Raw genomic sequence first — 26,880 nt, 5'->3', positions numbered from 1 at the left:
TTACTGTTTCACATTAATCAACTTGAAGGAAATGATGGGAGAGGAAGTGATTACAGCAACACCCCCCCGCCCCCTCCTCCTCCTCCCCCAGGATCCCTGTCCCAGGCAGATAAGCCGCTCCTGCTGCTAATTTCAAGCAGAAAGGCAGGAAATGTGACAGCGGAGTTTTCCGCTTCCACAAACACCCGGGCCGCCAGGGCTGCAGCCTTGGAGGGAATCCTGTGGGCTGAGTCTGCCCCTCTGACAGGGAGAGCGAGCGAGAGCGAGAGAGAAAGAGAGAGGGAGAGAGAGAGAGAGAGAGAGAGAGAAAGGGAGAAGGGGGGGGAAAGAGGGAAAGTGAGAGAGAGGGAGAGAGACAAACACGTGAAGGCAGGAAAAGAGTATAAACTGACTATAGAAATCTCTCTTTCCCTCTGACAGAGTGGAGAAAGTCATGGCTGAAAACAACACTAATGTCTTTCTGGAAATACTTCAGTCATTTGATGTTGGTGAGTTGTTCTTTTCTTGTATTTTATTTTACAAACTGTCCCTTTAAGACCTTCTTGATGCGGCCTCTTTAATTACCGATGCTATTTTCTTAGGAATCTGGGGTTCTATTAACCTATGTTTTTTGCATGGAGGCTCATTTCCGCCAGGGACAAAAAGAAAATCTGGGAAATTAAAAAAATACATATAAAAATACATAAATAAATAAATAAATAAATAAATACACAAATAAATAAATGAATAAATAAATAATCCAAGGAGTATCTCATAATTACAGCTTAATAAGACACAATTTTGACTTAGTATCTCATAATTATGACTTGCTAAGTCAAAAAATGTTTGAATTCTATTTCCCTCCTTCACTTTTGCACCGATGGCATTTCCAGATGATTTTCTTAACCAATGTCTGTTTTTTTTATCCCCTTTGCTTAACTCAGGCAAGTGAAAAACAGGAAAAAACATTTTTTTTAATAAATACAATGCAAAGTCGTGGAGACACTTCGCTCTATTGACGGGAAATTGATTTGTTTTCCCTGGCGTATGTCCAGTCGGATTTGTCTTACCCGTTGCATTCTCTCTTTTCTCTCAAGCCGGGGAGACAAAAGGTCAGTCCCTATTTTTTTTCGGGGATGAGATTGAATCTTCAGTCTTTCCGTGTTACGAGACGAGGAGAGGCGATCATATTGTTATGAGGTGCCATCTGGGAGCATGTACGCTACTGGAAATGCTGGAATTACAATTTCGGGTTTTCTGTGGGCTTGGCGACGTGCTGGATTTTAATTAAAATCCTTCTTCCTGCTGCAGAAGTTGATGAGAAAACCAGTTCCTTGGAATGGAGGCAATTTATTTATGCCAAAACATGTAGATTGCTGTCCTTAATGAGCTCATTTTACCCCAATCGTGGAAGAGATTATAGAAGCTCAACAGGATAACTTGGCACCTGGACGGAAACTACCATCTCTTGGTTTACCCATAATTCTAATATGGATTTTATAAGGGTTAGACAGTCAGAATTAGTTGGTCTCTGTGCCAATCTTTCAAGTCCTTCAATTGGTCTACTAAAGCTTTGTGTTTTTATAGCCACTTGTTATATTCACATTTGACTTTCAGGCGTCTGGCAGACATTATGATTTGTATTTATAGTAGTTTTATCAGTAGAACTCAGCGTCCTATACCATAGTAAGTCTCTTCCTGATACATGGGAGTAACCTGTATATGGGAGTATCCAGTGGATGACACCACTGGAGTCGGTAAATCCTACCAGTCTCACAGGCCCATGTTAGGTAAATTAGTTAATTTGGGTTTGGTAAGGACAATACTCGTAGACAAAGATGTACCACAACAAAATGTATGGTATCCAGCCTTGAATGGAGCTCAGCAAATAATAATAACAAAATGTATAAGGTATATTGTTAAGGATGACACACCAACCACTCTCGGTGGTTATTAACATTTATTGATGTGTTTTGTCCCTCCATAGTCTCCCTGATCATAGCCTTCTGTGTGTCCATGGCGGTGGGAATCATCTTGGGGGCCCTGGTCTACGTGCTGCTGACCTGGATGTCCCGACGGCGGGCGGGCTCCGTTAGCATCACCCGCCGCACTGCTCGCCAGTCGCACTCCTCCTGCCGGACTCGCCCGGGCTTCAGCCGCAACAGCAGCTATGACCGGCGCAGCAACAACAGCTTGGTCAGCGCCGCCTTCAGCTTCCACCGCCAGCATGCCTCGTACCCAGACCAGGCCGACCCGCCCGGCCGTAAGTCCAGCTTCAGGGCCTCCACCTTCCACCCACTGCTCCAGTGCAGCCAGATCGCCAGGGAGGCCGAGGAAGGGAGCCAGACCACGCTGCCCCGCACCCCCACCCTGACCGGGTCGGCTCACAAGGCGCCCCTGCCGGCAGGCTCGCCGCCCAGGCCCGAGTCTTTCTGGGGGAATAGCAGTCTGAGGGGGTTCCACGCTGCACAGACTCCACCTCCAGCATACGAAAGCATCATAAGAGCTTATCAGGAGACATGCACCTGAAAGGAAACAGAGAAGAACTGTATGGCGATGGATGGCTGAGGGACTCATAACTAACATTGGAATATTAAATCAAGTGGAGGGGGGTGACTGACAACTTATAGCTTGTATTTATATATGTTCCAAAATAGGGCTATATGTGGAAAATAAAGTGGTAGTAAAGATTATATAAATGCTGTGCTCACTGACATCAAGCGCAGAAATGTCATCATGTTAACAGAAGAATTGTATCTGAATGATCAACTGCTTTAGCATTTTTTTGTTTTCCATGTATATGGTATGTTATGGCCATACTTGCTCAATACTGACGACAAAATGTTAATAATTAACCTTTTTAGAAAACTGAAAAAAGGGTGACACTACAACCATCCTTTTATTTGACTTTTTTAACAAATGATGTACATACAAACATGCCATGTATGCTTGTACAGAGCCTTTGATTGGATGCACTCCGGGCATCTATGTGCTAAAATAAGATTGCACCCATCTCCCGCTTTTTATCCTGACAGATCTGTACTATGAAGAGCGGATCTGAGTGTGTGTGCTCATGCAAAGACCAACAAAATGTGTGTGTGTGTGTGTATGTGTGTGTGTGTGTGTGTGTGTGTGTGTGTGCGCGCGCGCGCAATTCCTCATTTCTAAATACTTAAAACGAAATATCATGAGGACTCATTTGAGCTGTTTGCACACTGCATTGCAATGAACTTTATACAGGTGAGTGTGAGGGAGAGTCACTGAGTGAGTTGTATGATCTGGCATTCAGCGGACTCTGCTCATAATTTAATAAATAAGGAAAATAAAAAGTATGTCCAATGCACATGAGTGAGGTTTTACTGAAATTTAACTTGGTGGCTATGTTAAGTGTGGAATTGACTTCCATTCATATCATATATGAATGGAATGTCTGTGTAATGTCAATGTGTGTGGAATGATAGTTGGACTATCATTTAGTGTACTCATAATATGAGTAGACCTAATGATAGTTTCACACCACGTACATACGCACGCACGCACGCACACACACACACACACACACACACACACACACACACACACACACACACACACACACACACACACACACACAAACACACACAATTGGCGTTGTTGCGATACGCTGCATCGGATGGAAGTCGGAAATCGGCAAATCAGAGTAAACCCATGTGTGTTTGGCAAGCTTGTGGATTAGAAAAGCGTCTACACTTGAGCCAAAACTACAGAGCATCTTAGATCGAAGTTACTGTTTAAAAAAAACAACCTGATCGGCAAACTCCGACCCGAGCGATTTGCCCCGAAACTCGACTTGGAATTCCAATTTAAATCTTGTATTCGGATTTTCCGAGTTCCGGCTTCAATTAATTGAAGCACATGCTGTGTTAATATAAAATCGGAACTTCGAAACTCTAGTCTCGCGCAAAGGAACGGCAACGCATTCGCTCTTAACTAATGTAGCACAATTATTACTCCTACTCCTACCGCTACTCCTAGTATTTTTCTGATATTTTAACATAACGTTTTGTAGCTTGTAGACTACACAAGCGTAAACAATCACACACACTCGCTGTGGATGCCCATTTGAATGGGCGGGGGGAAATACAGCATGGGAATTGCCGACTTTCACTCTCCAAAGGAACGCAGCGTTGATGACGTATGAATTGTGAGACCGGTGTTGATATGCGACCAGCTGCCGAAGGACAGGAGAGGGGATCGTACAGTTAGTTCCTCACAGCGCTCTATAATAAATACTACTAATAATAATCAACAACAACAGCAACACACACGAGGTAACGTCACTGTTAACCATGTTCGTTCGGTGTTGGTTAAAAGCCATCGCCGGTCCAAACGACCTCTTAATAATAGGGCTGTCTTGTTCACGTTTTAGATAGATGGAGGGCTCCGCGTTAAGATGGCACGGGCGCTACTTTTGGTTTTTATTGATAAATCAGAATGAGGATTAATCTCCAATTTGCAGTGTCCCCACTATGGTTGTGGTCTATTCTTCACAGCTTGTTTACTGTTTTACCAACTCGTTGACATTTATTCTTTATTGGCCGGGCGAAAATGCTTCCTATTGAACACATAAAATAATTGTTATACATTGTGGTAGCTGTCGTGGTATTACGGTAATATGCTAGCCAATGAGAGGGGGTGTTACAGAAGCTGGTAGATACGGAATGTCGCTTTCAGACGTAAACCAGGACACTTGCAGAATAAGTCACTGTTTTTTTTTGAAACTACTAAGATTCAAAATCCAAGAACAGCATATTCAGAGAAATAATGACGGAAAAAATTTTGTTGTGCAATGATTTGAGGAATGACCTTCAATGTCTGGGTCTGAATTGGGGAACTAAAAGTGAAATTGAGGGGTTTTTTTTTTTTAATAAAATGCATTTAGCCTTTCCTTTATTGTTACTATTTGCGCGTGGGTTTGAAATGTGCCAAACATATCAAATCTGTTGTTGTTTATAACCACTGTCGTTTCAGGTGGAGGATGTCTGCGGCAGCGCTGCGTATGATCCGCTGTCGGAAGCTCAGCACGACGGGTTCAGGGGTGAAGCGACCGCTCCAGTGGAAGGATATAAGTAAGTTCTGTGGCATGGGTTCGGCTACAAGGGACAAATTAGTGTTTTGTGCACTTCCTGCATGTAAATATTTAGAATATTCTAATACAGATGATTTCATTTCTCTGCATATATATAGAGAAGATTGCTAAAGTGACCGGTGCAGTGGTCTTTGGGTGAGTATAGTCTTCCTCGGTTGTAAAGTAGCCGGATACATGCGCGGTCGCTGTGTTATATTTGTTAATTTGGAGTCGTTTTAATGTGGAACTCGTGACCTCTCCCTTCAGCGGCTGCGTTTTTATCACCTACGAGGTGGTGGCCTTGGGCAAGGCTGTGACCATCGACACTCAGGCGATCGAACAGGAGAAATACAAGTCCTACATTTATCTGAGAACAAGCTCCTCCAACCAGACAGAGAACATCGCCGCAGGTATTCTATGGAAATAAGCTTGCTTTATGTTGAAAATAAATCTTGTGGCGTTATTTTAATAAATGGATCATTCATATTCAATTTATTTAAAGGAACAATAGACTACTTTTTTTGCTTTGACTTATCATCATGAAGTTAATGTTGGGTGCACAGTGTAACGACTGTAGAATAACGACACCATCGGCTTTTAGTAGATTGGTTCCCTATAAGCCTGGGTACGAACTCCCGGAAAAATGATCAATTTACGGCAGGAAGTGCGTCACCCATTGCGCAAGAAGTAGCGGAAAAACGGCGGAACAACCGAAGTGGCGTGGAAACTCTATTCGGCGAGAGAGAAAACGCGTTAATGGAGGAGGCGGAGAAGGCGAAGGCGATCCGCAGGCGATGGGGAGAGCACCGGGACTGGAGAGCGGTCCTAACATGGCATTCTATGTACTGGACCAGTACGTAACACAACCTGTTTAGTACATACGTATCAATACCACGGATGGTTTACTCTGCCTTTATTCCAGCACCGAGGTCGGAGTTTCTAGTACAAATGGGGATTCTTACGGTTATTTCAAACAAACAAACAAACCATCCGAACAAAGAACACTTGCAGCATGTTACTTCACGGAGCTACCGAAGGGTCCAGCTGCAGACCCGTGCTCTCTCCTGAGGTACCTCCACCCTGAGGCCCCTAGTTCTGTGCGCCATTGCCCGACTGGTCGGAGGATGTATTCTATCTTCCTTTTCCAGGTCAGTGCACAAAATATAATTATATAAAAACCATATATTAGAAAACAAATTATAAATATATGAAGACCATCTCCTGTAATATATAATACAATTATTCAAATATATCAATATTAGTTATTAAAATAATTATTGATGTGCAAAAACAAATATCCATGTATTGATATCATTAATTTATTAACATGTATGAGTGAATGGTTCACAATATAAAATATATGAAAACTATATAAGAAATCAAATTATTAATATATGAAGACTATGTATACTGTAATATATATATATATATATAAATGATTATTGATTATTAAAAATTCCCATCAACTCAGTTCTTCATCATGTGCTTCAAGCAGCTGTTCTTCTACTTCCTTTTGTTGTCTTGATCCCTACATGAGATGAGGGCTGGATGTTACCACAGGCAGGTGCTGCAGTGTGGCATGACGTTACCACAGGCAGGTGCTGCAGTGTGGCTGGACGTTACCACAGGCAGAGGTGCTGCCCCATTATAGGATTGCAGATGCCTGCACACATCATCCTCCCTGATTATTGTGACATGGCAGCCAGGGCAATGGAAAAGACCGTCTGCCCTGCAGCCTTGGTGGCACTTGCAAATTCTCATGTCTACAGAAAGAAAGACCATTTAAAGTACAGTGGATTACATCATTTGCTAAAATGATTTGGATTGTTTCTCACAGATCCAGAGGTGGTGTTATTTATTTTTTCCACAGATCTACAGGCTTCACAGGCGTCTTAGATCTAATATGAGTGAAGCTTCAGCAACTGGATTGCTTATTTCTCAAATTTGTTCAGAAACAGTTTTTAGTGGACTGAGAAGGTGATATCAGTGAAAGTTTACGGAGTAAATTGGAACAAAACCCGGAAGCCGTGCTCAAACGCCATTGGCTCATAGAACTAGGGCATCAGAAAGGAGGTCTGCGGCTGGACCCTGAGAGTTACGTAAAAACGTAAACGGTTGTCTTTGCGACAGTGACGCAAACAATAATACCACTTGGAAATGCTAGGGGGAAAATTCTCAAATCAGATTAAAATAATTTTTTATTTTTTTTTTAATCAAGTAAATTGCAACAGCCAGCACCTGGTAATGGGTAATACACAATTACTCTCTTAGAGCAAGGTTTCTAGGACCCTCTTGGCTTTAAGAGCCCAGCTTTTTCTGTTGATATTTTGTTTTGCATTCATGGCTGAAGTAGACAAACCCTTTATTTAAGGTTTTGATTGTTGGCAGTTAGTACTTTACTGCTTATTGTAGTGGGATGTTCCACATTCCTTGTCTGGACAAATGACATTTGTAAAAATGCTATTGTATTCTAATTCCTTACAGCTATCTTGCACTTGTATCTGGTTGAATTGAGAAACAGGTGCTCATGCACTTCAGTTCGAAGTTGCTTCAATGGGTGATGTATGCTTTGATTGTTTCTCGGGTTAGGGTTGGGTGACCCATGCAAGTCGCTTTGGACAAAAGCATCTGCTAAGTGAATATATGTAAATAAAAGTGCTCAGCAGCTTGAGCCTTTTCTCTGGTTGAGCACAGAGCTGGGATTGTCACCTCCAGGTGTCCAGCGTCGGCCGCACTTCCTCCTTTCCTCCCTTTCCGCTCTGCTCCACATAGCTGAGCGTGGCTGTTCACTGCTCCCACTTCCAGCGGTCACAGCCCCATCGCTGACCCTATTCTGAGATTATAACGACTACAAACTAGGGATGCAAATGAAAAGGAATTTCCTTAATCGATAGTTGTTAAACCTTAAACAATCGTTGATTAATTGATAGCATAAAAGCTAATGATGTCACCAGGGGGTGGCGCCATGGCACTTGGGGACCTATATGGAGCCGTGGACTTCCGGGATTTTGTGACTTTGAGCTAGGCGCGTTTCTCTTTATTTCAAAATGGAGAAGTTCGAGGGACGACGCGCTGAGCTGGTTCACTCATACGGGAATATTTATGACCCGTCTTTGCGGGAGACACAAAATAATTTAGTTTAATAGACTTTATTGGAGTCATCACCATAGCAACATCGCTTGTTTCATTTTGCCGTCGTACCTCTCTCTCGCCCCGGGTTTTTTTTTCTCCCCCTAGAAAGTGCTGTTATCCCATTCCCGTCTGTTCCATCTGAACGCAGCATTAGTTGTTAAGCAACAATAAACATACAGTATAGTTTTCTATGCGCAGCCATGTTTGTTGTTCTTCTGGAAGCCTCTATCTCCTACTACTACTTCTTGCTCCACTGGGCGTTTTTTCTCTCGACTGCCCCCTGTCGTTCCGTTGAGTACTACTTTTTCCTGGCTGGGTTTTCCCTTTTTTCTTCTTCTCATAACACCCTGCGCCCCACAAACACTTCCATTGATACAATAACAATAATATGGCAGATTGTTAAATTCTTATTGATAAGTCAAAATCTTAATCGACTAAATTCTCATTAGCAATTAATCGATAGGTGATTAATTGTTAACATCCTTACTACAAACACAACCCGCTGTAATGTAATGAATGCAACAAGATGCAAAACATTATTGATATTTACTTCATGTCTTTTTTCCCCCCCCCTTCTTTTCTTTAAAGGGCTCACCCAAAAAACAAGGAAAGAGCTTCATAGAGCAGCGAGAAGGTTTTTGGAAATCTCGTCCAGGATGCTGCGGGGGCCATTGGATGGTGAGAGGGAAGGTCTTGTAAAGTGGGAAGAAAAAAAACGTCATACCATTTCATTCAGCCCTCTGACTTCTGTCTAGAGTTGGAAAGCAGAAGTTGGCTATGTAAATCACAGCTCGACAGGGATAGAAAGCGGCCATTTTGATGTTGAACATGGTGTGGGTTGGAGGAAACAGCTGCCAGCCGCTCATCCTGGTGTGGATGCCAGGGAGGTCAGCCATTAAGTTTGTGTAGGTGTATAAAACTGTGACCTCTTTGAGAGTTTTTGTCCTTGAGCTACACAACCAGTCTTCCTTCCTGCTTCAGAGTAACAATCTGCGGGCCTGGGGTTGCCATGACGTCATTGACCATATATGGATACAGACAGGGGAATTCCTTTAGATGGGCATTCTTGTTTGCGTTTTCTATTTCGCACCTTCTTGGTGGAAACAGCTGCTTTCACTGGTCGTCTTTTCCACCGGTTCTGGTGCCATTGTTGGTAAAGGTTGCTGCCCGTGCTCGTTGGTTGAGGTGGATTAGAAACTCCCAAGTTCTCATTAGGGCGAGAGGCAGCAGGAAGTGATGCTGCGTTCCATGGGAACTCGTAAATCTGTCATTTGGCGGGGGGGGGGGCTTATTCTATGCCACCTACCACTGGATGCTCACCGATTGGGACGAACGCAGCGTTACTTCCACCTACTAGCAGTGCGCAGCATAGGCAGAGAGAAACATACACAAACAACAAAAAAAAGGTGGAATATTTATAAAAATCTGTTACAGTAGCCATTCTTAACAAGTTATATACCCCAAATGATTTATATGTGAGAATTGCACACTATCAGTAATAATAAGTATAGCAGCAGGCAGCATTATACGGGTTCCAGTTAAGTTGTGTTAGATACGTATTACAGTTTTCCAGGTTCTGTGAAACTCAACATGCGTTACAGTTTGAAAGCCACATTGTTTTTTCACTCATTTCCTAGCTTTCTTTCAAGGTTTTCTGAGATTTATGTGACTAACCTCTCAGGTTGGATGTTCTGTCCACTCCTTCTTTACTGACTGGCTATGCGACTTGGTCAGGTCGTACCCCGTAACAGTCCCCCGCTCGTTTTTATTGGGACTTCTGCAAAGCGGAGTCCTGTCAAAATTGCACCTGTCGTTGGCAAAGTGCTACTCAAACCCAAATCGTGAAAGTACGGCACACTTTGCAACACAAACTACCTTGAAGGACTCTAACATATTTGTAATAACCCGCTGTGAGGGTGCAATTATGTCACTTGTGTGTAAATGCCAAATATAAGCAATAGAAAAGATTAATTTACGCATTTGAAGAATTTCTGCAACGAAGAAACCGTTTCACTTCTTCGTTGCCGGATAAGTGTGTGTGTGTGTGTATATAATTATTCTTTTTAAATTATTATTTATATATTAATATATGAATATATATATTTTTTTATCATAAATATGGCTTAAGTCTTTAAGCCATATTTATGATTTTTTTTTTTTTTTTTAATTGAACCTTATGTTGTATGTTTTACAGTGTAGGTTCAGCAGCGATGTGACACATCCGGTGTGGACTGGAGCATATAGTGACAACAGGGGACGAAGCCATCCGGCTGACTTTGAGTGCAGAAATTATCTTTTCTATTTAGTGATTTAGTTTTCACTAATTTCTGGTCCAAATGTGCATAGATATTGATCAAACTCAAATGACAAGACGTCGGAAACGTTCTGGTTCTAACAAGACCTCAACCTCAAAATGTTTGCGCGTACTGCGGTTGTTGTGTTACAGATACTTTTAGCTCGAAAAATGGGCTGGACCCCTAACAATATGTACAGGGCCAGTGGAGAGATGAACTGTCTCTTGCCCTGACCAAGAAGAGTGAAGGTACTGCGTAAGCAGACAGGGAATTAATTACATGATGACCTAGTGCCACCACACTGCAGGGAATTTATCACACCTGGCATCAGATTGGATAATGATTTCACCTTTGGCCTTTTTTTTTAATTGATAGCTGCACCGTTGATGACGCATGGTTTACAACCCCAAGGTCAGCATAGTGTCTGATGTATTTAACCTATTGTAGAAACCTCCACCGGGAGGTGTCGCTTAGGCTAGACAGTTTTAGTTTACTAGTACTAGTACTAGACTAGACAATACAAGTCCTAGTTCTTAGATTGTCCTGAAAGGTTTGTCAATCAAGCATGAGTGGTATTTCCCTCAGAGCACTTCAGTCATCTGGACGCAGACCCGCACGAGGTGGCAATGTGGGTCTTGCTGAAGAGGACGTGCTCTGCCTCCAAGGCCCTCCGGCTCCACGCCGTGCAGGAGCTGGCAGACAACCACCACTGGCATGGTAAAGAGCATCCCAATTCACTGTATAATGAGGCTGGCAGTTGTTTCTAACCCTTGTTTTCCCGCACAGACTACCAGTACCGCACAGCAGCCCAGGCTATAGACCAGAGGACCGCAGTGGGGTTGGGACGGACACCTCAGGTGGACCTGCGGTTCTTCCGACCTCCGCCGACACTGCCCGAGATGCAGGACGTACGTTATCCCCATGCAGGAAGTTTCAGCCACTCGTCCCTGTAGAACCTCCAACTCTGTAGGACTATATAGTTAAAATATAGTTGCTGTGGACTCTTTCCAGGGCTTCTCGGTGGAGGACGGGCTGAGGCAGCTGCTGGCATCTCTTCCACAATCGGAAGTGGACAAATGTGTTCAGTACTTCACCTCGCTGGCTCTGAGGGAGAGCAGCCAGTCTCTGGCAGCACAGCGGGTGAGGCAGTGGGAAGCTAAAGCATGATCCAACATTAAATAATACACATACACTGAGATTGATAGCAAAAACTTTAAGACCAGTGGATCTTTCTGTATCATTCTTCCTTTTCTTCTCTCGTGTTCCAGGGTGGTCTGTGGTGTTTTGGCGGCAACGGGCTTCCTTACGCCCAGAGCCTCACCACTGTTCCCTATGAGAAGGTAGAATCTTTCTGCCTCCAAGCTTTGGTTCAACACTCCAAGGTAATGATTGCCTTTATGCAGACTTATGCATTCCAATTCTTAAGCAATAATTCAATATTATTGTTGTTGATCTTTCAGTTGTTAATAACAGCACAATATAGTATAATGTTGGTTGGATTATGTAAAATGGGCTTTTGGTTACATAAGCGTATACCAGGATATATACTGACATCATGTAAACAGCCGACCAAACTACAAAAGGATGTTATCGACTAGGCTTGGGCCGATTTACGGTTAATTTGGCGATCGATTCTGTCTATCGGCAAAAGACTCCATCGATTGACATTGATGACGGACGTTGGTTAGAATTGAAACGGTGTAAATGCAGTTTACCGTGTTCTGAAACTGGAGCGGAGAGGGAGCTGTCGAGTAACCACTGGTGAATGGGTCTCACTTCCCCTCTACAAAAACAAAAGAAAGGCCACATGAACCCCCAGCTCTGCTTCTCTGCATTTTGCTGATTGCTGAGGTTTTTTGTTTCTCCTCCAGACAGGTGGAGAGTGTCATGTCCCATGTCTTTTTATTTTAGATCTATTTATTTTTGTTTGTTTCAATCATGTATGAAACAACATTTTTAAAGACAACAGAGTTAAGAGACTGTCCAAGTCCTTACTCTGTACTGTTCCAAAGAAAAACTGTGCATCCCCGTTGTCGGAACACACGTCTCCCCCGTTGATATGGGACTTAGTTTAGTGAAAACTGGATGTTTTTGTTTAATACTTAACTTGCAAATAATAAATCCTGCACTCCTGGAACGGGGAGACCCCATTTGCCAAGTTACGTTCTACACGCGCGCAAACTCCACCACGCGCACCCCCAATAAAATCGTATATCGCCGATCGATCGCTGCCCTCCAGAGATCGGCTATTGGAATTTTGCACGGTCGCCCAAGCCTACTATCGACAGCAGTTGAGTGGGGTCATTGTACACAAAACTTAAGTAGTTGCTTCTTTACAGACTAGAGTAGTCTTGGGTTTTTAAGAATCAACGACAAGGTTTCATGAGCAGAAATTAAGCAATATTGTGTGTGTGTGTGTGTGTGTGTGTGTGTGTGTGTGTGTGTGTGTGTGTGTCAGGTCCAGAGTCACTGTGACCACATCGTGGCCAACGGGGGTCTTCTGCTCCTGCAGAGGATCTACCAGCTCCGCAGGGACTCACTCAAGATCCAGAGGAACATCGTCCGCATCATAGGAAACCTGGCACTCAATGAAAGCGTCCACCAAGCGATTGTGCAGTCGGGTGAGTTCCACTCAAACCACAAGTGCAATGATGTGTCTTGTTTAAAATAAGTGTTTGTAACATGGGCTCCATGCCTCTATGTTGCCTTGCAGGCTGGGTGTCTGTCCTGGCCGAGATGATGCAATCTCCTCATCTCATGCAGGCATCGCATGCAGCCCGCGCCCTCGCCAACTTGGACCGGGAGACGGTGGAGGAGAAGTACCAAGATGGCGTCTATATTCTCCACCCGCAGACACGTAGCGAGTAAGCTTACGCTCACCATCATCTGAGCCCCGAGCTCCTGATGCTTTGACTGACACTAGACTTGGCCATGGCATTTACATTTTGGCAGCCAGCCGATCAAAGCAGACGTGCTGTTCGTCCACGGGCTCCTGGGTGCGGCTTTCAAGACGTGGCGGCAGAAGGACTGTGACGGCACAAAGGAGGAGAGCAGAAGCAAGGAGGTCTACACCGAGTGCTGGCCCAAGGTTCACATAGGCCGCAAAGTCACCGTCTATTCTAAAGAGCGGTGTGGGTTTGGGGGGGGTTATCCTGTCACCAATTTAAAATTTTTAAACATGTTGTGGTTTCCCTTCCCCGTCGGACCAGTCGTGGTTGGCTGCCGACTGCCCAAACCTGAGGGTGCTGTCTGTGGAGTACGATTCCCACCTGAGTGACTGGAAGGCCAAGTGCCCGGCTGAGAATCAGAGGCAAGTGACGTCAACACCGTAGAACCACACAGGGATATTTGTATTTATTTTTTTTATATACAATTTCACAACTATACTAGCTGTTCTGAGGAGAAGACATTTTTAGTTTTGATTGGTTTGACCTTAAATACTTACAAACAATACAGTTACTATACACCGATCAGCCACAACATTTAAAGCACCACTCATAGTATGTAGCTCCCCCTGGTGCCACCAGAACAGCTCTGACACGTCGAGGCATGGACTCCACAAGACCTCTAAAGGTGTCCTGTGGTATCTTGTACCAAGATGTTAGCAGCAGATCTTTCAGTCCTGTAAGTTGCAAGGTGGGGCCCTCATGGATCGGGCTTGTTGTTCCAGAACATCCCACAGATGTCTGATCGGACCCTAACCCCAGCCATCTACATGAGTTAGAAGAAAACATGATTCATCAGACCAGGCCACCTTCTTCCATTGCTCCATGGTCCAGTTCTGACGGTCACATGCCCATTGTAGGTGCTTTCAGGCGGAGTACAGAGGTCAACATGGGCGCTCTGACTGGTCTGCGGCTACGCAGCCCCATACTCTGCAAGCTGCGATACACTGTGTGTTCTGACACCTTTCTATCATAGCAGCATTAGCTTTTTCAGTAATTTGTGCTACAGTAGCTCTTCTGTGGGATCAGACCAGATGGGCTAGCCTTTCTCCCCACGTGCATCAGTGAGCCCATGGGCGCCCATAACCTTGGACCACTTTTGGTAGGTACTAGTGGTCGACCGACTGATCTGTCAGCCGCCCGGAAGAGGGAAATCAACCCAAGATTGAACAGAAGGATAGTGCGAATGGTAGAAAAAGAGCCAAGGACAACTTCCAAAGAGGTACAAGCTGATTTCCAAGGTGAAGGTACATCAGTGTCTGATTGCACCATCCGTCACTCTTTGAGTGACAGTGGGCTCCATGGAAGAAGGATGGATGGATTCCACTTTTGAAAGAAAAACATAAAAAGCCAGACTGGAATTTGCTAAAATGCATATTGACAAGCCACAATGCATCTGGGAGAATGTCCTTTGGACAGATGAGTCAAAACTGAAGCTTTTTGGCAAGTCACATCAGCTCTACATTCACAGACGAAAAAATGAAGCTTTCAAAGAAAAGAACAGCATACCTACTGTGAAACACGGAGGAGGCTCGGTTATGTTTTGGAGCTGATTTGCTGCGTCTGGCACGGGGTGCCTTGAATCAGTGAAGGGCACAATGAAATCTCAAGACTATTAAGGCATTCTGGAGAAAAACGTACTGCCCAGTGTCAGAAAGCTTTGGCTCCATCGCAGGTCATGGGTCCTCCAACAGGATACTGACCCAAAACACACAGCTAAAAGCACCCAAGAATGGATAAGAACAAAACATTGGACTATTCTGAAGTGGCCTTCTATGAGCCCTGATCTGAATCCTATCAAACATCCATGGAAAGAGCTGAAACATGCAGTCTGGAGAAGGCACCCTTCAAACCTTAGACAGCTGGAGCAGATTTCTCAGGAACAGCGGGCCAAACTACCTGTTGACAGGTGCAGAAGTCTCATTGAGCGCTACAGAAATTGCTTGATTGCAGTGATTGCCTCTAAAGGTTGTGCAACAAAATATTAGGTTAAGGGTCCCATCATTTTGGTCCTTCCTTTGTTTTATTATGTAAAATATTCTGTTGAATCAAAAATCAAAGCCTGATTTTTATTAAATATGGAATAAACAATGATGGATGCCAATTACCTTTGTGAGTTTCAAGTTATTTCAGAGAAAACTGTGGGTTATTTTTCGTCAAAGGGTACCAACAAATTTGTCCACGTCTGTATAGTGTGTATATAGTGTAGAACGGGTGATGCGCGATGAGATGCTTGACGCTGAGATATTGTACACAGTGTACAATACAGACTGGTCAGAGAGGTGGTCGTAAGTCCGAAGGGTCGTTAAACAGGTGGGTTGTTAAGGGGGGGAGTACCTGTATATACAGTGGAGCCACTTGAAGTGGCCGCTTCCAGGTGGCTGACAGGTGAATTGCAGCCAAGTTCCAGCCAACCACCATGCGCTTCCCAGCCGTTCGCGGGATTCCCCCCTCCTTCTCATGTGTCCTGACAGGGAGTGTTTAATTTAGACTGTAAACATGCCCATTTTTTCCAAATGCAGTGTGTCACTATGAGATGGCGTTAACGTAATCATATTCCAGGGACAGAGTTCAGATTTTAACCCCCAACTCTGATTACCTGAGATATTGTCCTTTGAACCCTGACCAAAGGTCAACTTTTAAAGGTTTGATTGTTTTTTGCCATATGAAGGGGAACAGTTCCTAATGACTTATTTTAATCTACATGTTGCACAGCTGTTTAAATTCAAAATGGGAGCTGTTTTGTTTTCTCCATTTTAAAAAGTTCAATAGCTTTGTAACGAAATCACTCAAACTAGGTCTTTGTAATTATAGTTTTAAGTTTATTGTCAAATACTTGATAACAATGCAAGCATCATTACCAATAATGAGATTCTTAGTCTCAGAGCCAACTCAACGTTACAAAATGTTAAATAAGAGCATGGTATTGATTAAATTAAAACAGTATTTATAATGAGAATTAAGAGTATTTAAACAATATTTTGAAAACTAAAATGGAAAGAAGTAGTGATGTATAAGTAATATAAAAGTATTTATCTAAAAGAAAGACAAACTGCAGTCAATAATGACAGTGAGTCAACTTGATAGCGACATCTTAAATATCTGTGGGCTACAACAATGCAGTGTCATACTGAATGGTAAGATGGACAGTTTAAGACACTGTACTATACTCCCAAGAGGTAAGACAAAACAGGTATGTGATACTTGATAAATTAAAGTGACTAGGTTTAAAGTTTTACTATCCTTTTTTTAAGTGGCCAAGTGTGTGGATTTAAAGGTTTTAGTCTTCCACCTTTTGATTTCAAAATGAGGGTTTTTGAAGTATCAAATTTTTGTTTTACTTAAAATTAACTCAAAAGTTGTAGACTGGAAGGCTATGATACAAATGATTATTTAAAAAAAAAAAAAAAGCAGCAATAGGTAAACCATGTGATACGCAATAAAGGGTGATGCAGCAATACAGATACAAATAACCTCATACAATCAGTCAAAATGCACAGATGGCCAATTACACGTGTGTGCATTCGTTGTCGTTATGAAAAGCAACAGGGATTGACCTGCCTCTCCCAAATGGCTCCTACTGTATAGATTCTGAATATTTGAAACGGTTTCAATACTCATTTTCTGCACTATGGCTATACCGGTAGCAGCTGCTTCCTCACTGTCCCACAGTGAGTCACACACACCGCTGCAGTGCCCACATGGCCCTGCCTCCTCTCACTCACTATTTTCACTGTCTAATTTATCTGTTGTGGTCACAGCTTATTAAAGATGGCAAGTGCAGAGCCTCTGTGATGGTTTTGAAAGAAAACAGCAGGAGCGCTGTTTGGGAATACTTCGCATTTGAGGAAAAACATAAACCCTACTCAGAGTTAGAGTAGATTTGGTTTCTCCTTCAGACAGCGCTGCGCCGTGCGTGTGGTCCAGTTTTCTTGTGTTTTAATTTTACATCTATTTGTTTTTGTGTGTTTCCTATCTTGTATGAAATAGCAATTTTAAACACGGTTCTTTTTAGTTTCAGTTCAATAAGGTAAAGCGCACAACGGAGCACAGATCACGGGCGCCCCGATGCGCACCATCTCGGGCATCCCGCGTTGGAATTCCCCTGCCTCGATACCCATTCACACTTTAAGACGAACCCCAAAAAATGTGGCACACTGTCCCATGGCACATCACACCGTCTCCCTGTTGCGTTCCATTGCTATTGGACTTAATTTAGTATAAACTGTATGTTTTTGTGTAAATGCTTTACTTGTAAATCCTGCACTTCTAAAACGGGGAGATTCTATTAACTGACCAGGCTTACATATGATGCATGTTGTTTATAATTCTTTTTTGTTTTACATTCATAATCTTTTTTTTTTAACAAAGTTTAGTTTAACAACCTGTGGAAAATTATTAAGTTGATACATTTAAAATAAGTGCACTGCAGAGACTATGCTGACAATAACAGTGTTAAGTAAATGTTCATTTAAGTTGAGCAATTGTGTCATTTATCATTATTAAGTTGTTGTATTTTATCATGGCAGATCACTGTGAGAGACAAGAGAGCGAGGAAGCAGCTGCTACCGGTGTATCAATAGTGTGGAAATTGAGAATTGAAACCTTGTCAAAGTCGTTCAGATCCTTACGCCTGTCCATTTTTCCTGCTTCCAACACATCAACTTCAAGAACCAACCGTTCACTTGCTGCCAAATATATCCCACCCCTTGACAGGTGCCATTGGAACGAGATGATTCATGTATTCACTTCAACTGTCAGTGGATTTAATGTGGCTGATTGGTGTATGCATAAGCACAGATGGTAAAGAAGACCCCAAGAGACCATAAGTTAGGGACCATCCTGATTTTCATTCTTGTTTTTAGGAAGTCCCTGGCCTACAGAAGCCATGAGCTCCTGCACAAGCTGAAGCAAGCAGGAGTCGGAGAGAGGCCTGTGATTTGGGTCGCACACAGCATGGGAGGTGGGCGCTAATGTCAGGTTTTGAAATTGCCTGGAGGGGGCATATTTAAATGTTCAAATGGGCTGCTGTGGTGGTAAATAACACCCCCCGCATCTAAATAAATTCTCCGTCAGGGTTGCTGGTGAAGAAGATGCTCTTGGACGCCGCGGAGGACCCTGAAATGCACAGGCTCCTACAGAACACCAAGGGCATGTTGTTCTACAGCGTCCCGCACCACGGCACCTACATGGCCGAGTACTCAGTCAACGTCAGATATCTGCTCTTCCCCTCCATAGAGGTCCGAGAGCTCTGCAAAGGTCAGTGAATACAGTTAAGATTTGTCTGAAGGGCGGCCCAAAGCGCTGTTTTACCTTTTGGTATTCTTGTATGGACTTAATCCCACTAAGACCTTTGTTTCCGCATCTGTATTTTTGGCTCAGTATTACAGTGGTACCTTGACTTACGAGTTTAATTTGTTCCGTGACAGAGCTCGTAATTCAATCTGCTCGTATTTAAGCCATTAAGCCGTTCCAGCCCCCAAAAAAACATCCCATTTTTTTTTTGTTACGTGTTTTTAAATAAGAAAAATGTATTTATAAACAACAAATATTGTATAGAAACATAAAACACAATAAAAGATAATGTGTAGATCTCTCTTCTCTTCTGCCTTCTCGCAGATGATACCCTCCGTCACGTTATCTCCTACGAGCTGCTTCTCCGTCAACCACACCAACAGCAGATTCTCCTTTTTATAGACAGCGGTTCCACAGCTTAGACATTATTTTAACGCCCTTGGCTGGCGTAATACCCTTTATCGTCTCCTTCTGCTTCGGTATGATACATATCGTAGAAGTACTAAGATCACACTGCCTCGCCAATTCCATCACACGCAAGACCTCGCTCAGGTTTTTCTATGATTTCATGCTTTAATTCAATCGAAATCATCCGCTGCTTCTTCTTCTCCTCAGAACTTACTTTCTTAGGACCCATGGTTAGAAATTGTTTTTTTTTGGCAAGATAACTGCACAAAAAGCACAAATCGCGCGCACAAAACACAAAAGATATGCTTCCACGCTCAGGTAAACACATGAAGTGAAGGAGTGAGACGCGGGCTGCTGGCCGCACTCGCTCGCCGCGCCAACCAGCGGTGGTGCACCTGAAGCTCGCTCCTCGTAACTCACATTTTTGCTCGCAAATCAATAAAAATAAAAAAAAACCTTGACGGAATGACGGCTCGTAGCTCTGAAAACTCATGTTAGTGCGCTCGTAACTCAAGGTACCACTGTATTAGGGTTATTCATATGGTCTAATTCGAAATGTCCTACTAGCTTTTAACAGCCATTAATGTGGTTGTCCCCATTTGTTTAAAATGCGTTTTTCAGACTCTCCAGCTCTCTGTGATCTGAATGAGAACTTCCTCAACTTGGCCAAGGAAAGAGAATACAAGGTGCTGAGCTTTGCCGAGACGCTCCCTACGACCATCGGCCCCATGATCAAGATAATCGTGGTGCCGGCCCAGTCAGCAAGTAAGCAGCCGGTTATCAACATTCATATGCAGCCTGGAAGGGCGTGGACCTCTGAATCGAACTATTGGTTGTCCCCCCCTCCCCTCCCATTTCAGACCTGGGCATCGGGGACCTGGTGGAGGTGGACGTAGACCATCTCAACGTGTGCAAGCCGGAGACAAAAGAGTCGTTCCTCTACAAGCGCAGCCTCCAGTTCATCCGGGAAACTCTGCAGAACCACCTCAGCCACTGACACACACACGCACTCATTGACGGGACGTATATTTGAAGTTAGGGAGAAAGAGGAGCGGGGTTTGAATCCTCCGCATCAAATGGAAACATAACTGCCTCTCTGCACATTTAAGGGAACATCGAATACAGGTTTTCCATTGGTTATATTAGTGAACAGTCACTTAAACTAATAGGAACGTTTCCGATGGCTGTATAAAAACGGTGGAAATCTACTGGGACAATGTGGAAGATGTATTTTTACGGCACTTTTCTCCACATTAGATTTTGTATTACGATGAAGGCTAATTATTTTAACATTTACCACAATCCACGTCCTGCTCCGTGATACTGCACCTTGTGCCAAACTCCACCTTCCCTGAGCCTTACCTCAGACACTTAAATGTCATTACTTCAGGATGCTTCTTTTACTTATTTATTTTTATGCAACAGAAGTCTTCAAAACCTGCTTTTTAAACTTTATTTTGGTTATTTGCTGTACATTGTGCCAGCTATGCTGCTAACATTAAGGTAATTGTAGGCATTATTTTTACCTCGCAATTGCTTTACCAATTACCTACATGTAATCAAAAATCTGTTTAGAACTACCAAACTCTGATATCCAACTACACTGTTATCGCCTCCCAAAAAAGTAAAATGATGCATAAGTGGTTGGATCTAATCACATTTTGTGAAAGTGTTCCCTATGTTGTCAGGGGGGAAAAGGATAAAAGTGGGGTTTTTGTTATTTATTTTAATCCAAACTGTAGGATGAATGTCGTGCTGCACTTGATGTTCATTGCAGTTAATGGGCGTGTGCAGCGGAGAGCCTCGAGCCTGTTTACGTTTGCCAGCAGGACGGTTCATCAGACATGACACTGCTCCAGTGCAGTGACGAGTTCAACACACATCCAGCTGAGTTCTTCCCAGACGCTCACATTTTACGAGAACAACTTCAGCTACAGTGCTATGTCAGCGGCAATCACCTAAATTCCATTTGAAACGTCTTATTTTTTTTTTGTATTTTTTTTTTGCTCCTGCTGCGGAAGGATTGTTCCCACGCCTGGCTCTGGTGTAGTGATCAAACTAACACGGGAATAAATTGGACACGCCCGGGGAAGCCCTGGCACCCGGCGATAGAAGCTTGCGAATGTGCATTTTGAACGTGTTTCATAATTCGCTTTCTTTGTGCGTAGAGGCTGCTTCGGACGATTCGTCCGGGGGGGGGCCGCAGATTAAACACTGCGACAGAGACCTTCGTGGGCAGGAGCGGGATGTGACGCCCATTCATGAATTACCGTTGACAAGTTTAGGGGGGTGCACCGGTCCTGGAGGTACTGCAATACCAGGTCGATGCGTGGAGTGGACGGAGCAAGCCCCTGTTCCATCTCCCTGCTCCAAAAATCAATTTAATATATGGTCCCCGGGTAGGGGACGTATCAGATATTAAACTGATAAGAACAGATACTACACTTGATCTTAGCCAAAAGGCCGAGAAGCGATGCCGGGGAAACGGGTGAAGCGCGGTCCCCGTTGCCCTGCGTGTCACTCTGCATCACAGTTCTTGAAAAATAAAAAATAAAAATCAGAAAAAAAACGATCGAAAGCCGATTCAAATGTAGTAAAGTTAGAGTTCTCCATAAACGGCAGAGGATGTTTATCTTCACTCTGTTTTAAGCGACGGCGCTGTAAATATATATTTTTGGATTTGTTACTTCCGGCCTCGTGGTGCAACCGCTAGCCAATCGGAACGGAGGAAAATAAAGCGCCATAGAACCCGGTTCAAGGCGACGTTAGAATTGACTAGATTAGAATTCAGATGCTAGATTAGTAATCAGATGGTAGATTATTAATCAGATGCTAGATTAGTAATCAGATGGTAAATGGCTTCATTTGACACATCGCAGCGCGTCCCCAACACCTCACTCCACCGTGTCATCTATACAAGTGCACATTAACATACAGTGCACCGCAAAGTTACTCCACCATCTAGCGGACATTTAGAGTAACTGCACCCGTATATGGGCGCTATGAGTGCAGTTACTCTAAATGTCCACCAGGAGGCCAGGTCAACGAACGTGTAGAAAGAATAAAGTCTTGTGTTCCCATCGGACTTTTTATTTGGGGGTAACTGACCTCGGTGATGTGATTCTCTACTCGGCTGATGCTAAAACGTTCAAGAGTCAATTCTAACGTCGCCTTGAACCGAGATCTATGGCGCTTTATTTTCCTCCGTTCCGATTGGCTAGCGGTGCACCACGAGGCCGGAAGTAACAAATCCAAAAAATATATATATTTACAGCGCCGTCGCTTAAAACAGAGTGAAGATAAACATCCTCTGCCGTTTATGGAGAACTCTAACTTTACTACATTTGAATCGGCTTTCGATCGTTTTTTTTTATGATTTTTATTTTTTATTTTTCAAGAACTGTGATGCAGAGTGACACGCAGGGCAACGAGGAGCGCGCTTCACCCGTTTCCCCGGCATCGCTTCTCGGCCTTTTGGCTAAGATCAAGTGTAGTATCTGTTCTTATCAGTTTAATATCTGATACGTCCCCTACCCGGGGACCATATATTAAATTGATTTTTGGAGCAGGGAGATGGAACAGGGGCTTGCTCCGTCCACTCCACGCATCGACCTGGTATTGCAGTACCTCCAGGACCGGTGCACCCCCCTAAACTTGTCCAAAACAATACAAGACAGACAACGCATCCAACTATGACATCGCAGCTCTGTTGTTAGTTCGCATTTAGATCGAAGCGTTTGAACACCACGTCTGCATCTCGTTACGTACTTGATTGTTACATGTTTTGCTTTACACGTCAAACTTCCTGCTTGTTCTGCGATTCCCCTCCGGGTACGAATAAACCTCCCGTCTAAGTAGCCCCCAATGAGCGTCAAGGTGGTGTCTGGTGGTGTCTGCATGTTCGCCACCAAGATTCAAGATTTGTATGTGACAAATAAAAATCTTGAATCTTGGTGGGGAACATGCAGCACTCGAAAAAAAGAAAGTTATTTTCAGTGTAATATGTGCTGGGTATGGCTCTCAGGGAGCCAATAGCACTACTCACCGGGACAGGGAGCGCAGCGACACACCGGGGGAGGTGATCCGGGGGGGGAGGTGATCCGGGGGGGGGGGGGGGGGGGGGGGGGGGGGGGGGGGGGGGGGGTGCTGGGCTGGTCGCAGAAATGCCTCCCCTCCCTCCTACACTTTGCGTTGGAGCCCGTCTACACAGATGGCCATGGCCAAGTCAGGAGGTAGCTCCCGAGAGGCAAGCTCAGCCATGGCGGAAGGAATTTACATTTAGTCATTTAGCAGACGCTTTTATCCAAAGCGACTTACAAGGGAGGAATCAGATAAAGGTCTGAGTTCTACACACTGGGAACAGTCAGTAGGGAAGGAAAGCTACAACCGACACCAGGGGGGCACTGGGAAGGGAATGAAACGGGTGCCTCGATCACCTGCTTAGGGTTCAGGCAAGTTCTTGGGTAGGTGGACCGTAGAGCCATCTGTGGAGAGACGGCTGCGGCCAAAGTTATAGCCGGAAATGGGGTGTGGGCTTGAGCTGGCTGGATACCGAGAGCTAGAGTCTGAAACGGCACCACCAGGCTGCAGAGAGCAGGGTCGCGGTGCGTATGCCGACCCACTGAGTAGCAAGCGCACTGCTGAGGTGGATCTGCATCTGCCGGGTCCACCGTTATCCAGATCGTTCCACCACGAGCCACGCTGGCACAGGAGCCTAAACGCAGACAGGTTTTTTTAGTTTTTTTTTTACCAGAGGTCGCCACAAGCTGGGGAATGAATAGTACAGGTGAATCCAGGGAGAAGCGGTAGACAGAGGAAGCTGGTGGCAAACGAACCGGACAGTCTGGTAGATCCCGAACGGGCGGGCCACATGGCGAGCGGTCGGAGGTGTCGCGGCACCAGGGGAAGGGGACAAGCAGAGCAGACGTGCAGGTCTGTAATCACTGGCAGCTGCTGTTCCCAGGGTGGGGTGGGCCTGATTGCTGGTGCCATCAGCTGGTCCCGGTGGAGCCAGGACCCGAGCGGAGGATAGAGAGGAGGGAGACAGGCAAACAACCACCAAACACTCACACTCACACCAAAACTGAAAATGAAAGAAAGCCGCACTCACACAGAGCACACGGGTCACCGGGGGGGCAGACTAATATATTTACATTTACATTGTCATTTAGCAGAGGCTTTTATCCAAAGCGACTTACAAGGGAGAATAACATTCAAGCTACAAAGCTATATATGTTATCAAGCTATATATTAGAGAGATCCGTGTAATTCCGTGTGGCCGGTCACAAATAATTAGTTTTGTGGTCCGGGAGTTAATACGGGGACGTTACTGCCCTCAAAAACATGATCTGGTATTACTTAAGTATATTCACCTCTGGGGGACTTTTTGTATTTATGTATATATATATATACATCAGGGCCTGACTTAGGATTGCTCATCAATAACTCATGAGTTCCATATCCTTTAAATTACTGACACCCCCCTAAACCTCTTTGTTTGTAAATTGTGACCAGGATATGATCACTCATCTGCACAAATAAAGGTACAGCAGCACTTTATTATTGGCTGTTGTATGGTTATGTTATATGGTAATACTTCCTTTTGAGTACAGTATGAAATAGTAACAGTACGTTTCAATAATTCATTACGTAATTTTACTTTAAAAATGGAAGGTTTTTTTGTTTTGGTTTTTTTTCCAACATAAAAACGTAACTCGTCACAGCTCAATGTGTTGTTATTTAACTGAACGTTTTGTTTCGTAACACTGCTCGACCGCTCAGCGACGACTCATTCGTCCAATCAGAGCGCTGGACGGTCATGTGACGGGAAGAGGCTCCATGGCGACACAAGCGCCCCTCCCACGCAGAGGCGGCGACTCGCGCGACGCCCCACGGTTGCGCCTCCTTTCCGCCCTTCCCTCAAAAAACAAAAAACAACAACAGCAACCCACGTTCACACTTCCAACGACCGCAGTTGGTGCTCGGCCCCCGGCCAGGCGAACAGTTTATTCCCCGCGACCACCGTTTGAAGGCGGCTTCTCTTCCTGCGCCGGAAAGATGCTGAGGGCAGTGGGACGAGCGCTGTTCTCGTCCGGCTACCAGAACCCAAAGTTCTCACCAGTGGAAACAAAGGTAAACAAACTCCTGTCTTTTATGTCATTTGTATAATACACCATGCTGTGAGTCTTTCAATGTGTGTGTGTGTGTGTGTGTGTGTGTGTCCAAGGCACAGGACTATGAGGTCCGCACCTACCACGCCGCCAAGTGGATCAGCACCAGTGTTTCTGGGGCGAACTGGGACGAGGCCATGAGCACCGGGTTCCGCAGGCTCTTCAAGTACATCCAGGGACACAACCAAAGCGGTGAGTTTCAGAAACGGCCACACATGATAATAAATATATATATACATATATATATATACATATTATATACTGTAAAACCTTTCAGATTATATACATGAATATGTATTTTCCTCCATATGTTCCCATATGTAGTTTAAAGTGAGTGACAAGAATTGATATTTACAATTCGACATAAAAAGCGTGTGGAATAAATAACCCTCAAAAAATAAATGCTCATAATACCCGAGTCGTTTTGATGAAGTTGTTAAAATGCCCGTCTCACACCCTCAGTCTCACACCCTCTGACTCACACCCCAAACCACCACCCATGAGCTGATGTTAGAGTGAAATTCTTAAACAAACCACCACCCATGAGCTGATGTTAGAGTGAAATTCTTAAACAACAGGGCATAGTGCGAAGAAGCACATTATAAAAGGACATAGAACCCATAAAAGTTTCAGTGCAGTGCAATAAATGAATCAAATAAACCTTGTTTTACTCTTAAACCATTATTTGGCGTATGCCCCGAATAGTGTTTTTACTTTTCAGAACATGTGCAACATGACGTGTGAAAGGTTGTTCTATCTGCCATATATTTTACAACTATCCATTACATTGTCAGTGTCAGCAGAGTTAAGTCTGGAGTTAAATTGTCTTGCTTTTGCGAGTTCAATTTAAGACTGAACTTTCACTTCCACTGCCACTTCCTTTTAGAAATCAGAAACCGTTTATTACAATGACATACACTGGGAATTTGTCCTGGTCAGCGTTGGTACGTGTCACTGCAGACCATTAACACAAAAAGAACAGTCTGAAAAAATGTAGAGTAAAAATAACAATAAAACGGAATAAAAAGTGAAAAAAGCAAAAAAAAATTGATAAATAAAAGGTCAAATACATACAAATAGCCAAAAATACAAAAAGATACAAAGCAGAAGTGGTCAGATATATGTCAGATGTTTGCTGTTTACATACGGCCGCAGGTACTTTTTTCACTTTGCTTTTCGTGCGTTTTAGAGACAAGCGTGGAGATGACGGCACCCGTGACGTGCCGGGTGGAGCCCGGCGCCGGCCCGGCTTGCGACTCCACCTTCACAGTGTCCTTCTACATCCCCGAGGAGCTGCAGGCCGAGCCACCCGCACCCTGCGATGCCGACGTGTTCGTGGAGAACAGGAAGGAGTTCACGGCCTACATCAGGTTGGAGTCAACACGTCAAAATAACCATGAAAAACCAGTATAATCTACGCTCAATCTGAATCCACTTTTATTTTTATTTTTAAAGGAAATTCATTTTGGGAGTTTTGTGGCTTCAAAGTGAAAAAATGTGAGGTGGTGCATGCCACTGTGTTTTAGACTGAAAAGGCTGACAAGACTGTC

General features: G+C 44.0%; 3 protein-coding genes across 4 annotated transcripts in view; all 3 read left to right on the top strand.

Moving 5' to 3' along the window:
- Window positions 1-336: 336 nt before the first annotated feature.
- On the top strand, window positions 337-3,293 carry myct1a (myc target 1a). The gene is made up of 2 exons (XM_080024231.1): window positions 337-488; window positions 1,967-3,293. The coding sequence occupies exons 1-2, from the start codon at window positions 434-436 to the stop codon at window positions 2,506-2,508; spliced, it is 597 nt and encodes a 198-aa protein (XP_079880357.1). The 5' UTR covers window positions 337-433; the 3' UTR covers window positions 2,509-3,293.
- Window positions 3,294-4,175: 882 nt separating this feature from the next.
- serac1 (serine active site containing 1) lies at window positions 4,176-20,807 on the top strand. 2 transcript variants are annotated; one of them, XM_079996732.1, is made up of 17 exons: window positions 4,176-4,289; window positions 4,990-5,087; window positions 5,206-5,242; window positions 5,354-5,496; window positions 8,807-8,896; window positions 11,098-11,229; window positions 11,299-11,420; window positions 11,524-11,652; window positions 11,781-11,894; window positions 12,971-13,133; window positions 13,226-13,376; window positions 13,465-13,600; window positions 13,722-13,822; window positions 18,323-18,420; window positions 18,534-18,716; window positions 19,782-19,925; window positions 20,021-20,807. In XM_079996732.1, the coding sequence occupies exons 2-17, from the start codon at window positions 4,997-4,999 to the stop codon at window positions 20,155-20,157; spliced, it is 1,971 nt and encodes a 656-aa protein (XP_079852858.1). In that variant the 5' UTR covers window positions 4,176-4,289; window positions 4,990-4,996; the 3' UTR covers window positions 20,158-20,807. The 2 variants fall into 2 exon arrangements, with proteins under 2 accessions (XP_079852858.1, XP_079852857.1); XM_079996731.1 differs by having other exon boundaries at window positions 13,722-13,826; window positions 18,327-18,420.
- Window positions 20,808-25,074: 4,267 nt separating this feature from the next.
- The window catches only part of hebp2 (heme binding protein 2), a 4,922-nt gene continuing 3,116 nt past the window's right edge, over window positions 25,075-26,880 (top strand). Inside the window, exons 1-3 of the mRNA XM_080020735.1 lie at window positions 25,075-25,292; window positions 25,387-25,522; window positions 26,520-26,700. Of these exons, the coding sequence (XP_079876861.1) occupies window positions 25,218-25,292; window positions 25,387-25,522; window positions 26,520-26,700 (392 nt within the window). The 5' untranslated portion in view covers window positions 25,075-25,217. The remainder of the gene's footprint in view (window positions 25,293-25,386; window positions 25,523-26,519; window positions 26,701-26,880) is intronic.

This window comes from Zeus faber, assembly GCF_960531495.2.
Source record: "Zeus faber genome assembly, chromosome: 2".
NCBI lineage: Eukaryota > Metazoa > Chordata > Actinopteri > Zeiformes > Zeidae > Zeus > Zeus faber.
Note: the sequence above shows the minus strand (reverse complement) of the source record. Positions and strands in the feature narration are given on the sequence as shown.